This window comes from Phoca vitulina, unplaced genomic scaffold (genome assembly GCF_004348235.1).
Source record: "Phoca vitulina isolate PV1807 unplaced genomic scaffold, GSC_HSeal_1.0 scaffold2, whole genome shotgun sequence".
Taxonomy (NCBI): domain Eukaryota; kingdom Metazoa; phylum Chordata; class Mammalia; order Carnivora; family Phocidae; genus Phoca; species Phoca vitulina.
In genome coordinates, this window is record NW_022589705.1 from 18,460,777 (window position 1) to 18,476,101 (window position 15,325).

Below are 15,325 nucleotides of genomic sequence, written 5' to 3' on the forward strand. Positions count from 1 at the left end.
ACATGGGCCGCACAGCGGGAGCAGCTAGAGGCGAGCAGGGACTAACTTCCGTGCTCAGGAGTCTACAGTTCATTCTGAAGGCAATGGGGAGCCGCCAAAGGATGTTAAGGAAGACTCACGTGATCAGATAAAAGTTTTAAGAAAGATCATTCTGGCAAAGGTGTAGCAGACGGATGATAAGGGAGCAAAACTGAGGAAAGTTAACAGAAGGCTACTGCACTAACCCCAAAACATAAATGAAGCAGGTAGCAAGAATAACATGGCTTGAAAGCAGAACAGTCCCCAGAGCAGCACATTAGAGACCTGGGATTTGACATACAGAAGAAAGAAAAATACAAAATGAAGTTTATACTGCTGCTAGCGGTGTCTTAAGAATTACTTCAGTTGTCAAACAATGAATCATGGAACACTACGTCAAAAACTAATGATGTAATGTATGGTGACTAACATAACATAATAAATTTAAAATAAAATAAAATAAAATGTTATCATTTAGTAAAAAAAAAAAGAATTACTTCAGTTGTTGAATTTCATATTCTAAGGGCAATATTAAATTGATGGCAAAGCAAATGACCTATAACATTAACTCAGTCTCCACTAACAGGTTTCTACAATAAAAAGACAAGTTTAATCAATATATATTACAAAGTCATACATAAGTTGTAAAGTATATTCAACAGTCTTATGTGGAAACTATTAAGGGTTTGGATTTCTCTACACTAAAAATGATGCCACATCATTTTAATACTGTCATAATGTATCATCATTATTTTAAAAAACAGATAACTCTCCTAACCTTCAGAATTTAGGTATTTGAAAACCCCTTTGGTAAAACTTGCAGTTTAGGAATTTGAGACAACAGAGGTGGGGCACACAAGAGATGAAGGACCATGGCTGGGAATGAATTTGTTGAAGATCTCATTCATTCAACAAACATTTACAGAGCACCTACTATGTACCAGAGGTGCGGGATTACAAACACCATTAAAACATACCCCCTGATCTCAAGGAATTCACAGTCCAGAGAGGAAAAAACCTCATTATACATCATCTGCTTAAGTGCAAATGCAATAAAAGAGATACATACAAGTAAGGAAGCAAGGAAAGAGTACTGCAAGAAAAGCAGGTAGTGTGGACAATCTCACCAGAGAAAACCGTAATGAAACAGAGAAGCACCATGACAGTTGAAGGCTTATGGAGAATAAAGTAATAATCATGGAGTAAAGAAAGGAAGGCAGAAGAGGTAGCCTCTAAGCTTTGTTAAGGAGTTTCTCATCATTACTCTAGAGACACAATGAACCACTGAAGGGTTTCAAGCAAGAGAATGGTGTGATCGGACCTGCATTTTTCGGTACACCATGATGATTTCCTGAAGTTGGAAACCGAGGAATGAACTGCATGTAAAAGAAGGCTATTTCAATCAGTTCCAACAAGAGATGATGAGGGCATGAAACAGGGGAGTGGCAAGGACACCGGAGGGGAAGGAATGGATATAAGTACAGAGAATATGAAAGTAGCAGCACTTGATAAATCTGGGAGGGAGAGTGAAGAATGACTTCTGAGTTTTTAGCTTGGTTGTCTACTAGTGGAAGCTGGGAACATTGCAGCTCTTTTTCCCCCAAGAGGCTCAGATTTACTTCAGGTCCTATCTAAGACACTGCCCCTTGTACTTGAAACATTTCTATTGTCTTTTGAGGACTGACTAAAACAATGAGTCAGCATGATGATGTCTGAAACCACCAGAGTGGGTGAGATTATAGGGAGAAGAGGAAAAGGGAAAGAAGTGGGCTAAGACCGAACTCTAAGAAACACCAACATTTAATGGGCAGAGGAAAACAAACCATGAAGAAAACAAAGAAGGAACAAATCAGAGAAATATCAGGACACTTAAGAGAATACAGTGTTACAGATGACAAAGGATCAGTTTTAAGGAAGGGGTGATATCCAGTACCAAACAAAGCAAGTACAGTTAATTTAAAATAAGGTCAAAACACAGCTCTAGGGGCGCCTGGGTGGCTCAGTCGTTAAGCATCTGCCTTAGGCTCAGGTCATGATCCCAGGGTCCTGGGATGGAGCCCCGCATCAGGCTCCCTGCTCAGCGGGAAGCCTGCTTCTCCCTCTCCCACTCCCCCTGCTTGTGTTCCCTCTCTCGCTGTGTCTCTCTGTCAAATAAATAAATAAAATCTTTTAAAAAAAACAAAACAAAACACAGCCCTAGGATTCAGTAAGGTCCAAACTGGTTTTGTTTACCACTAATATACTCAGCACTCAGTGAAAAATGCCTAGAACTTCTCAGGACCTTTAACATGCTAATTTACATTATGAATTTCCAAGAAGATACAGTATGCACTGTATTCCAAACTTGATGGAATCCTTCTTTCATATAACAGATAGTATCTCGTGGCCATTTGAGTTCCTTGTAAAACTATTTGGAAAATGCTGATAAAAAGATGATAATTATGTAAGAATGTGTATAAACATAAACACAGAGCAAAAAAAACTGGAAGGAAATGATGTTAAAAGTGGCTGTTTCAGGGAAGAGCACTCAAACAGTTGAGGAGAATGTCAGGGAAGGCTTCTTAGGAAGTTAGGCAGTATTATCTGAGACCTGGAAGTCAAGTGGGAAAGATGTTGGGACTGTCAGGTGTGTATATGTGTTTGGGGGGTAGGATGTCAGTGGAGGATAATGATGGCCACAAGTGTCTGAGGTAAAGGGAACAGCATATGCAAAGTCCAGAAGAAAGGAAACATCACAGCTTCTTTTGTACCTGATGTCTAAGGAGGAGAGCAGTAAAAGAGGCTGCGAGGAGGAGAGGTGAAACTGAAAAGGTGATTTGCAAAAGGCCTCTTAAGTCACATGCAGACCTCTAACTTGCAGGCAGCAGGGAAACTGAAACATTTCAAGCCAGAGAGTTAACATCACATTATAGGACTGTCTTTTTGGAACAGTAACTTTCACTGCAGGGTGGCAAAGAGTTTGAAAGGGAGGGAGGAAGACCAGAAGGCAGGCTATTGAAGAAATAACAGGGAAGAGGTAATAGTAACTGGAATAAGATAGTAGGGATGGAGAAAGTGAATGGATACAAAAAACACTTAAGAGGTTGAATCAAAAGGACTCTGTGAATGACTAGATGTAGCAGAGGACAATAAAGGAAGATCAAAGATGAAAAGATAAGATTTCTGTGGTTTAGTCAGCCAGATTGTGAGGAAAGGGGAAAGAACAAAAAATTCATTTTCTCAAGATTTTATCTAACAGAGAGAGAGAGAGAGAGAGCGCGCACACAAGCAGGGGGAGTGGGAAAGGGAGAAGCAGGCTTCCCAATGAGCAGGGAGCCCAATGTGGGGCTCTATGCCAGGACCCTGGGATCATGACCTGAGCGGATGGCAGACGCTTAACGACTGAGCCACCTAGGCGCCCCAAGATTAATTCATTTTAGGCATACTAGTTTGAGAAAAACATGTACAACTGAATTTGAAGACAACAAACTGAGGAAGACATGGAAGAAATGAAGATCAATATCTAGATAAAGCATTCATAAAAACCAATACAAAATGGGGCACCTAGGTGGCTCAGTCAGTTGAGCGTCTGCCTTTGGCTCAGGTCATGATCTCGGGGTCCTGGGATCGAGCCCCGCATCGGGCTCCCTGCTTGGCGGGAAGCCTGCTCCTCCCTCTCCCACTCCCCCTGCTTGTGTTCCCTCTCTCGCTGTCTCTCTGTCAAAAAATAAATAAAATCTTAAAAAAAAAAAAAATACGAAAGCGCTAAGACACCATAAAAATATAACAGATAAAAATAATTTTAAAAATAGCTAATAACAGGGATGTCTGGGTGTCTCAGTTGGTTAAGCATCTGCCTTCGTCTCAGGTCATGATCCCAGGATCCTGGGATCGAGCCCCGCATCGGGCTCTCTGCTCAGTGGAGAGCCTGCTTCTCTCTCTGCCTGCCGCTACCCCTGCTTGGGCTCACTCTTGCTCTCTAAAAAAAAAAAAAAAAATAGCTAATAACATTCTATCCTATAGAAATAACTGAGCATTCAGAAAAAGCTCTACCATTAAGATACTCACAGCAGCATCATTTATAGTAGGAAATATGGAAATCTAAATGTTCAACCTTTAAGTCAGACAATATGCAGCCAAAAATTGTTTATGGATGATCTTTAATGGTATGTGAAAATGCTCATGGCAACGTTAAGTTTAAAAAAATAAAAGCAGGATATAAAATTGTATGTGTAGAATAATTTCAACTATGAAAAACAAAATAAAAACTCACCTCAATGTTAATTAGGTAGCAATTTTAAGGGACATAAAATTATTATGTTGTTCTGAATTTTCTAAATCTTTTCTAATAAGCATGCTTATACTTTAAACATGAGGAACATGTTTTGCTTAAGAGAAAAACTGTAAAAACTAGAATGGAAAAAGATAGATAGTTAGATATACTGTCCCTTCTGAGCTATTCTCTCATTATTTCCCAGAATTGGGAGGAAAAAGTGTGTGTGTGTGTCTGTGTGTGTATTTTAAGATTTATGAGCAAGTGCACGCGCACAGCACATACACACGCACGTGGAGGGAGGAGCAGAGAGAGAATCCCCAGGCAGACTCCCCACTGAGCAGGGTGCCCCAAGGGAAGCCTGACTTGGGGGCTCCATCCCACAACCCATGAGATCATAACCTGAGCCCGAAACCAAGAGTTGGATGCTCAACTGACTGAGCCATCCAGGCGCCCCTATATACACATTTTTAAAGCAAGGGATGGGGGGGGCGGAAGAGATAGGGATATTTGCTTATCCTAAAGTACTAGTAATTTTGAGAACTGTATTATATCTATATTCATCTCTTTTGTTTTGAATAAATGCCAAAAGTAATACAAGATCTTGGGGGCGCCTGGGTGGCTCAGTCAGTTAAGTGACTGACTCGATCTCAGCTCAGGTCTTGAGTTCAAGCCCTGCACTGGGCTCCATGCTGGGAGTGGAGATTCCTTGGGGGGGGGTTAAGAAAAAGGTAATACAAGATCTTAATAAAATTGGGGCGCCTGGGTGGCTCAGTTGTTGGGCTTCTGCCTTCGGCTCGGGTCGTGATCCCGGGGTCCTGGGATTGAGCCCCGCATCAGGCTCCCTGCTCTGCGGGAGGCCTGCTTCTCCCTCTCCCACTCTCCCTGCTTGTGTTCCCTCTCTCGCTGTGCCTCTCTCTGTCAAATAAATAAAATCTTTAAAAAAAAAAGATCTTAATAAAATTGACAAATTAAAAAAATATTTTACTGATTTAAAATTACAAATACTTCTAGGTAGGACTTTTGACACAAGGGCTAGTGGTTTTAATGGAATACCTATCCACAAGCAAAATCCCAGGACAATTAGGGAAAGAATACCAGGGTCGTGGCCTGGGCAGAAAGACCAGGGGAAGGTTCATAGACAGGTAGGTGCAGCTATTTGACCAGTGAGTAATTTACAGCATCAAGAGTATTCAGATCATAATGAGATTATATCAACAGATGATATCTGAAGATGCTCAAGAGAATTCAAAGAGGTACAAAGTGGAAAATTCTGAAGATAAATCTGAACATAAACTACCACATACCCAACTCCAAATGCCAAGATATGCCACCTACAACCATAATAATTACTATACCAAAAGTCCTCCATTCAGCTGAGTAATTTCTCTCTTATAGAGATATGGTTTCATGGCAGTCACCTCTAACTTCAACCTCAGAAGTCAGGGACAATTTCCTTTAACCCTACCTCCACCCTCCAATCTAATTCCCATTTTCCAAATCATATTTTCCATTGGTAAGAGAATATGGTTTCATCATCCAGGTTTTTGGCCAAGTCTTTTAAAATCTACTTACTTATTCTTCTAGCCTATAAAACAAGATAACTTCCACAAATTTTTATTTCGCTATGTAAAGTACTTGTTTCATTTTATTTAGCCTAAATTTACTTTTTTCAAGCTCATGCTCTCTGAGACAGGCCCAATGCTCTATTATTCCTTGATATGGAGCATCTGGTACATGCATAGCACAAAGGTGCTTAATGAATGTTTGTAGAATGTAAATGAATTACTCTTTAAGTCCCTTCTATCCCTATAGGTATTTTTACTGTATTTAAACACTGTTAAAGGGACAGTATATTTATTAATTAAACTTGCAACATCACCTATTAATACCCTCCTCTATGATTTAATATCCCACTGTTGGCTACTATATCATCTATCACATAGATTTAGGGTACATATACACTAGATTAAAATCGTAATGAAAGAGTATTACTGAAAACTTATAATGGTTTACATTCAAAATCTTATTTCCTCTTCCTAACAACTTTTCCAGTTGGACATTATCATCTCCATTTTACAGTCTAATGCATCAATTAAGAGAGAGAATGGAATCTATCCAGGCAACTCCAGGGCCCAAGTCTGGAGTTACGCTGGTTGCCGTGGTTAGGTTACACTGAATACGCTGCCACAGACTGTTACTCTTTTAAGTGTAGGGATCCAGTTTTTCCCATTTTGGTATCCAGTGTATAGCACAATGCCTGGTATAGAAAGGGTATTACGTGACCATGGATTGACTGATAGCCCTAATCATGCAGTCACTAAGCTGCTAGGGAAATTAAGTTAGTCACTTTACCTCTCTCAGCAGTAAGAGGTGAACTATTAATTTCTTACCTAAATCCTTGTCTAGCTCCCAAATTTTGAGTCTACGATTGCCTAATCAATATGGGTTTATGAATCCAGCAGTTATTATGCAGGATGTTGACTTTAATAACTTATGTTGTATACTTATCAGTGTGAACCAGGGGCTTATGTAGATTGTTGGCCAGGAGTCAGAAGTAATTCTACCTATAACTGGGCATTATAATCCCATTTATTTATTTATTTTTTAAGATTTTATTTATTTATTTGAGAAAAAAAGAATGAGAGACAGAGAGCATGAGAGGGAGGAGGATCAGAGGGAGAAGCAGACTCCCTGCTGAGCAGGGAGCCTGATGCGGGACTCGATCCTGGGACTCCAGGATCATGACCTGAGCTAAAGGCAGTCGCTTAACCAACTGAGCCACCCAGGCGCCCCTATAGTCCCATTTATTAAATAGAATTTATCATGTGAGTAAACAATGAGAATAAGCTATACTGAGGCTCATTCTTCAAAACAACAGGCCTAGACTATGAAAAATTGTCATATCATAAAAAACACAAAAAAGTTATTCTAGACTAAAGAGGCATGGCAACTAATGTAATGATTAAATTCTGTATCCAAAAAAAAGGCAACTCGGGCACCTGGTTGGCTCAGTCATTAAGCGTCCGCCTTCAGCTCAGGTCATGATCCCAGGCTCCTGGGATCGAGTCCCACATTGGGCTCCCTGCTCAGCAGGAAGCCTGCTTCTCCCTCTCCCACTCCCCCTGCTTGTGTTCCCTCTCTCGCTGTCTCTCTCTCTCTGTTGAAAAATAAATAAAATCTTAAAAAAAAAAAAAAAGAAAAGAAAAAAAAGGCAACTCTAAGGGAGGTTATTGGGACAATTAGAGAAATGTGACTATAGCCAATATATTATCTAATAGTATTGTATTAATGTTAAATTTTCTGAATGTGGTGATAATATTGTGGTTATGTGGGAGAATATCCTTTATCTTAGGTGATACATTCTCAGTGTTTTAGGGGTAAAGTGTCTTGATGTCTACAACTAACTCTCTAATAGTTCAGAAAAAAATATGAATATATAGAGAGAAAGGAAAAACAAATGTGGCAAAATGTTAATTTGTGATTGTGAATCTATGGGATAGGGAAATGAATACTCATTATGCTATTTTTGCAACTTTTCTGTAGTTTTGAACATTCTCAAAATAAAAGTTGGGGAAAAAAACATGGTAAGAACTAAAATAAGGTATAAGGGAGAATAATTTTGAACTTAGAATTTAATACTGACAAGTTATCAATCAAAAATGAGGGTAAAATATAGCTTTAGAAAGAAACACTGAATTTTCTCTGAACAATACACAACTAATCTAAAATAAGATAATGTAAAAGTCTTACACACACAAAAAAGACAAAGATGTTTAGTTACAGGCATCTAAGAATTGTAGTTTTTCATAGAAGAACATTAAAAAAAAAAGTGTAACTACAAAGCTGCTTTCATGGGATCCTGACACATTATGGCATAACTAAAGGAAATGTAAAACTTTACTGCTAGTATCTGGTATCATGTTTCCCACAAAGTCAAGTGGTGCTTTCCTTATTTTCTCTGACTTTAATCAAGCAAAGCAAGATATATTACCTTTGTAGAGCAAAAAGAAAACAAAACCAATCCTCAATTTCCTGGAAGTATGACTCACCATAAACATGTTGTAACACTATTATACTAATTAAGCCATTTTGACTTAATTTGCAGTGAGACTTTAGATTTTACTTATATGCTACGGATCAATTTTAAAGACAGATATTTAATATCTGTATAATCACAGAAGTGAAGACATATTGGTTAGATTGGTCCTAAATAGAAATTAAACACACTTTTTAAACATATTCAACAAAAATATGATGAGATCAAGTTTTACTCTTAAAAAACAAAACTAGAGCTTAAGATTGTATTACCTTGTGGTAAATTTTTTTTTTTTTAAGATTTATTTTTAAGTAATCTCTACACCCAACGTGGGGCTCAAACTTACAACCTGAAGATCAAGAATTGCACGCTCCACCAAATGAGCCGGCCAGGATCCCCACTTTGTGGTAGATTTTGAAAAGATTAAGCAACATGATATCACATCCCCCTCCATTCTTAGGAGGAAAAGATGTAACCATTAAATCAAGTTAAGCCATCATTACATTAAGTGCTTATCCCCATGAACATCTTTAATGGGTTACATGGTTCAAATGACTACAAACTGAACTCACTAACACTGTAAAATAAAATCAAAAATAAAAAACCACCATCAACACAAACATCAAACTGTCATCAACATCTAGGATGGAGACTAAACTTGATATGATCTTTAATTAGTCAATTTATATAGCTAAATGAAATATTACCTACCACCCCTTATTTTATAAAAAGACTCCCTAAGAAGGGAAAGTATTTCATGTGGTAGAATTCATAATTGTTTCTATACATTATTGATAAAGTAGACCCATTATTTAGAATAAGCTACTACATCTGGCCCTCAGAGACAAAACCATTTCAGGGATCTTGATATACCCTGGCTGCAATTGTCAAATGTTACTCTGACACTTCTAAGTCAAAATAATGCTAAAAAACAACTTGAGCTTTTAAATAATAGAAAAACTTAATTCATAAATACCTGTCAGAATATTACCTGGAAAAAGCTATTCTTCTTTACTTAAACTTCAAACTTTGGTAGCTGTAAATGGGTTACAGTTCAACTATTAGTGAATTTCTGCAGATGCTATGATTATTGGGAAGCAGGTCTTCAAACTGTATTAGGATGAACTGGATATATAATTTAAAAAACTGCTTACTGGGGCGCCTGGGTGCCTCAGTCCATTAAGCATCTGCCTTCGGCTCAGGTCATGATCCCAGGGTCCTGGGATCGAGTCCCACATTGGGCTCCCTGCTCAGTGGGAGGCCTGCTTCTCCCCCTCCCACTCCCCCTGCTTGTGTTTCCTCTCTCGCGCTGTGTCTCTCTCCGTCAAATAGATAAATAAAATCTTTAAAAAAAAAAAAAACTGCTGGGCACCTGGGTGGCTCAGTCCATTAAGCGTCTGCCTTCGGCTCAGGTCATGATCCCAGGGTCCTGGGATTGAGTCCCACATCGAGCTCCCTGCTCGGCAGAAAGCCTGCTTCTCCCTCTCCGACTCCCCCTGCTTGTGTTCCTGCTCTCGCTATCTCTCTCTCTGTCAAATAAATAAATAAAATCTTTAAAAAACAAAAAAACAAAAAAAACCTGCTTACTAATTTATCCCCAAGCATATAACTAAAGCAAATGTTGAACCATACCATGGAGGTAAGGAGGTAAGTCATTCGTGGTACTGTCTGACACAAGTTTACCAAAGATAGTAATATACATCCTGATGTTTCTAGGCATGGGCTAGTGACTTCAAAGAACAGTGGCTTTTTGAAGGCACTGTGGCCCTCCTCATGGTTTATATGCTAACAGCTAGGGGCTAACTATCTGTTTAGCAGCTCTCTGGGGACTAGGAGTTATCCTGTAACTGCCTCAGCCATCTTTGTAGGTGAAGGATGCAAAGGATCAGAGCTTGGGTCCAGACTTGAAATGGTTGCTGACTCCTATTTATGTACTTAAACTCAGAGATACAAGGAACAAAAATCTGGTGCTCTGCTTCTCTGGGTATATTTCATTTTGCAAATACCAATTTTACTTTTTTTCAGGTACTTCCAACAAAGCAATTCACACATGCTGTGCTTTCTATCAGATCTTTAAAGTCATTTTACCAATTTATTTGTGAAAAAACTGCATATTTTTCACTTTGTTGGAGATGCAGTCCCACAACTGTACTAACAAAACAATAAAGATCATTTAAAAAAAATAAGCAAACTTCAAAAAATCATTTAAAAGTTCTGTTTTTGACAATACAAATAAATACCTCATCTATGTTACCCTTTAGCTCTTAGCCTCTAACAGGAATGTTTATAAACAATCTTTTGTTGTTAGAATTTAACAACAAAACTGGAAGTATTCTAAAATGTTAGAATGCATTTTTAATTCAACCGTCTTAAATGGTCTGCACTGAATGAGATACATCAAAATGCCACACTCATTAAAATTTGTAACCAAAAACTGTATTTCCACATATGGATGCTTCAAAAAAATTCACCAATAATGTTACAATTACTTTCATCAGTAAAATGGTATACAGTAAATGATTAAATACATACCTACTGAAATTAATCTGTGGAACTCTTCTTTAGTTATGCATTTTTTCCCCCCAAATAGAACAACTATTCTTAAACTTTGGGGAGGTATGGACTCTTTCAGGAATCTCTTTCAAAAAATGGATAGTCAAAGAAAATTCCTCAGGTTGTACAGACCCAAGTTAAAAACTGATACAGAATCATACACCTTCATGTAATTTCCCTTAACCGTGTACGAATCAAATGGGCAACTTATTAGCCTCACCTTGGCTTCACAGCATATTCAAACACAATTTCAAGAAAAGAAAAACATTTAGTAATTTGTGATTAATCTGGTTCATTTAGAAGGCTTCACTTCTTCAACTGTCAAAAACAGTAACAAATCTGTTCTAAGTTTTTGACAAGTCATTAACAACTCATTATTAGTTTTGGTTGTAAATATGAAAATTGACTAATGAGGCTTACAAAGATGTCATTAGCAGAAAGATGAAGCAAAATAATTTTACTAACATTGTTGAACACCAGGAAGAAAACAGAAGGGGATCGGGTCAGTATCATTGGCCAAGGACCCAAAATACTGTTCAGAGATGTGAAATATGACGATATAGCCTCAGACACCTGACTGAATGAATCCACCCACCAATGGAACTTACACACACACATACACAACAATACCAAATGGCAATTTTATTCCCTTTCTTAAAAAATGTTTATAAGGGTAGTCTGACCAATTACAAGTAGAGAGGCAGAAAAGCAAGTGCCATTTTAAAATTTCTACAACTATAATATACTTTTTCATTTACAGCTAGAGTAGGTTAAAATACAAACACTGTAAAAAATTATGCTGACACTTCTAGAAATATAAATATCCCGTGTATGTGTGTATAAAATCAATATAGGAATAAACACAATTACAACAAAAAAATTTAGGAATGTGCTAGCACACACTTTTTTTAAAGAACTTTAAATGTGTTTTTATCACTTTGAATTCATATTAGGCCCTATAAGATTCAAAGATGCATACACGAAGTTTCTAAAGAGGTGTCCATTGCTTTTAGAATGTAAAGTGCAACATAAGTGTATAAAGATGATAAATAATAATACCCACATGCCCATAGTTCTCAAGAAAAGCTTTCATTTATTCTATGTGCCCTCTTAAAAACTTAGGCTGTAAAAAATGTATTTTGCTTCCAAAAACAAGCTATGAATTCACTAAAACTTTAACAAATAAGATTAAAAAAAAAAACCTCTTCCAAATCTCACAGGATTTGGAATGAAAGCATCAACTGTAAAGTGAATCAAACGAAACTCCAAAGAGGTAACAAAACTGAACTTTACCTCAAGAAAAAGGAAGGTGTGTTTCTTGATTAGAACTCCACTCTTAATCTTTTGCAAAGAATACTGATCTTAAAAATCACTTGCTTTTATAAAATACAATCCTTTTTTGCTTCTATTTTATAGATTTTATATAGAATTTAAAATATCAAGTCCTATGGTTAACAAAGACAACCGGTATTCTTTCATGCTATTTCTGTCCCCACATAGTTCTAACCAACTTCATCAAAAGGGCCTGACTATTCATAACTGAGTTAATCAAGATAATGTCCTAATTAATCAAGTACAACAAAAAGATCTAAAGACCTGAAGTTTCTTTTCTCACATGTCAAAGCTATGACATCTAATTAATTTTACAGTTAGCTAAAAGTATATTCTGAAATTGCTGCATATGTCCCAAGCTTTCTAAATTTTAGCATATGGATTGGGTCCCTACTCTGAAATGTCAAAAAAAAAAAAAAAAAAGCTGTCACTTTTTTCAAATGGATTCGGCAAATCCTCAGTGGTGGCCTAATTACTGTACATATTTAGCACTATGCTAGCAGTTGATCCGGGCTCCAACTATATATATATATATATATATATGCTGGAATAAATATAAATATGGGATAAGAGGAATCATTTCTGCACACTTCTCAGCAAAGTGAAACACATATTTTACCTCTGCATTCTATTTCAGAACGTGATATCAAAGAATGCAACAAAGACTGGAGAGTGTAGCAACGGAGAAATTTCAGCATAAAAAAGTACAGACGAGTTAAATTTTCAATTAAAAATCCTACGTCCCCTGCTGGTTAACTACAGCACACTGCATAAAGTTTATTGTGATGACAACTGTTTCTAAAAAGCACAATTTTTTCTTGCCCTCTGTCTTCCTTTCAAAGTGTCTTCTAATCCTCAGGCCATGATAATTCTATTTAGCATCTTTTATTTTAAAATAAACAAGGTGAGTTTAAAACAACAGGGTGGTTACTGTTCTTTGGAAACCAGCAGATTTAAGTCTAGGCCCCTGGTGTCCTCCGTCACCGCTTCTGACTTCGGGAAGTGAAGAGGAAAGCCCACCTTCTGACAGTGTTTACCGCACTGGAAGGAGCAAAGAGCACTGACCCAGAACGAGGTGGAAGAAAGCGAAGGCACTAAGGGGCCCCAGCGGGGTCGCCGCGCCAGATGCCACCCGGTCAGCGGCATATGGGAGGCCCGGGATTGCTCCCAGCACCTTCGAAAGGGCCGCGGCGGCGGCGCGGGGCCCGGCGGCGAAGGCGAGGCTGCGAGGCGAGGGGCGCGGCGGGACCAGCACCGCCCGGGCGACGCGAGGGGCCGGCCGGCGAAGAGCCGGGCGTCATTTCCAGCCCTCCGCGGAGGCGCACGTGGGGATCGAGGCCGCAGAGCCTCCAGGGGCCGCCGGAGGAGAGAGCGGCAGGTGCGGGAGAGGCAAGCGGCTTCCCCAAGAGGACGGGCCCCGGAGGCCGCGGGCCGGGACGAGGGAGCAAAGCCCTGGAGCAGAAACAAGAGGGCTCAGGAGGCTGAGACACCGGCACCACAGACGGGGTGGGGGGAGGGCGGGGGCACTCAGGGCGGCCGGTGGCGGCGGCGTTGGGGGCAGAGATCGGATGGGGGGGCCCCGAGGGACGCTCCCCGGCGCGGTCCCCCAGCTCACCGTGCCTCCGTCCTTAATGATGATCTTCTTGGCCAGCATGATACTGCGGTTCGCGGCCCGTTTCTTCTTCTTCCCCTGGGTCATTTTACCATCCTCGATTCCTGGCGCTACTGCAGCCACTCCCGGGGCGGCCGGCCCCAGCGGCGAGTGCCGTCCCGCCACTACTGCCGGCCCGAGCCGCTCGGGGCGCCCGCCGCCATCTTGAGGGCCCGGCCTGCCTCCGGCGGCGCGTCACATCGTGCGATCCGCGGAGGAGCCCGCCCCGCCCCGCCCCGGCCACGTGACACCGCCCCGCCCTCTCGGTTGCTCTGCGTTCGTCCGGCCGCGAGGGAAGCCCAGGGGGAAGGCGCTACGCTCGCGGCTGGTGTAACCCCGTGCTCGCTTGGTCCTCACAACGGCCCTGGGCCGTAGGGACCCTTATAGTCCTTTCTTCACTAATGAAGAAATGTAAGTTTCTAAAAGTTACCTGCTCGTGGAAATACGGCTGATAAATGGTTGCCCCGGAAATCTGACCAGGCCTCCTCAGCTATTAGCGCTATCTCCAACGGTGTTCTAATCAAGACGGGAATCGAAGGGAACAGTTGAAATCGTTTTCCAGAAATAGTGGGTAAGGATAAACTGATTTTTCAGAAACAGTGTTTTCTCTTCGTGCTCAGTCCCTACTCCTCCTACCCACCTCCGGCTCCCCGGCTCAACTGGAGCATGGTTTCCAGCAGCTCCCTAGTCCCGGGACCTTTTATTTCCTGCCAATAAAAACGTACATAACCTATGTTACACTTTGTAACCAACTACTTGTTTTACTGTATTGCTTAAAAATCAACTTAATGGGGGTAAAATTCTAGAAATGACAGTTGACACAAGTGAAATACGGCTACAGAGTAAAGTATCACAATGTTAAATCTGATTGTGGTAACTGTACTGTTAGGTAAGAGACTATCCCTTTTCTTAATACACTGAAGTCTTGAGGAGTGAAGGGATGTGATGCATGCTACCTGCTCTCAAATAGTTAGGAGATAACATGTTTGTATATGTGAGGAGGGGGTGAGAGTGACAAAAAGGCAAGTTGTTAAAAATAGTGTTTTTGAGTATGGTGATTTTAAGATATGTTTACAAATTCAATGATATACTTTGGAAGAGATGGGGTCTAATTCTCCCCTTCAGTGTGGGACTGGGCTGAGTGACTCTTTTCTGTCTAATAGGATATAGCAGAACTGACTTCAGCGGGTAGGTCATAAAAGGCATGGCATCTTCCTGCTAGGTCTCTCTTTTTCACTCATTCTGGGCTCAAGTCTGGGGAAGCCAGCTGCCATTTATGACACTCAAGCAGCCTATAGCCAGGTCTAGGTGTCCAGGAACTGAAGCCTCCTACCAACAGCTATATGAGTAGTCTTGGAAGCAGATCCTCCAGTACTGGTTAAACCTTTAGCTGACTGCAACCCCTGCCAACATCCTGACTCCCAATTTCAGGAAATCCTGAGCTAGGACCACCTAGATTAGCCACTCTGGGTTCCTCGAC

General features: G+C 40.2%; 1 protein-coding gene across 1 annotated transcript in view; it reads right to left on the minus strand.

Annotated features, from left to right (window-relative positions):
- The window catches only part of MFSD14A (major facilitator superfamily domain containing 14A), a 45,661-nt gene extending 31,639 nt beyond the window's left edge, over positions 1-14,022 (minus strand). Inside the window, exon 1 of the mRNA XM_032422767.1 lies at positions 13,810-14,022. Coding sequence (XP_032278658.1) covers positions 13,810-13,893 — 84 coding nt within the window. The 5' untranslated portion in view covers positions 13,894-14,022. The remainder of the gene's footprint in view (positions 1-13,809) is intronic.
- Positions 14,023-15,325: the final 1,303 nt, after the last annotated feature.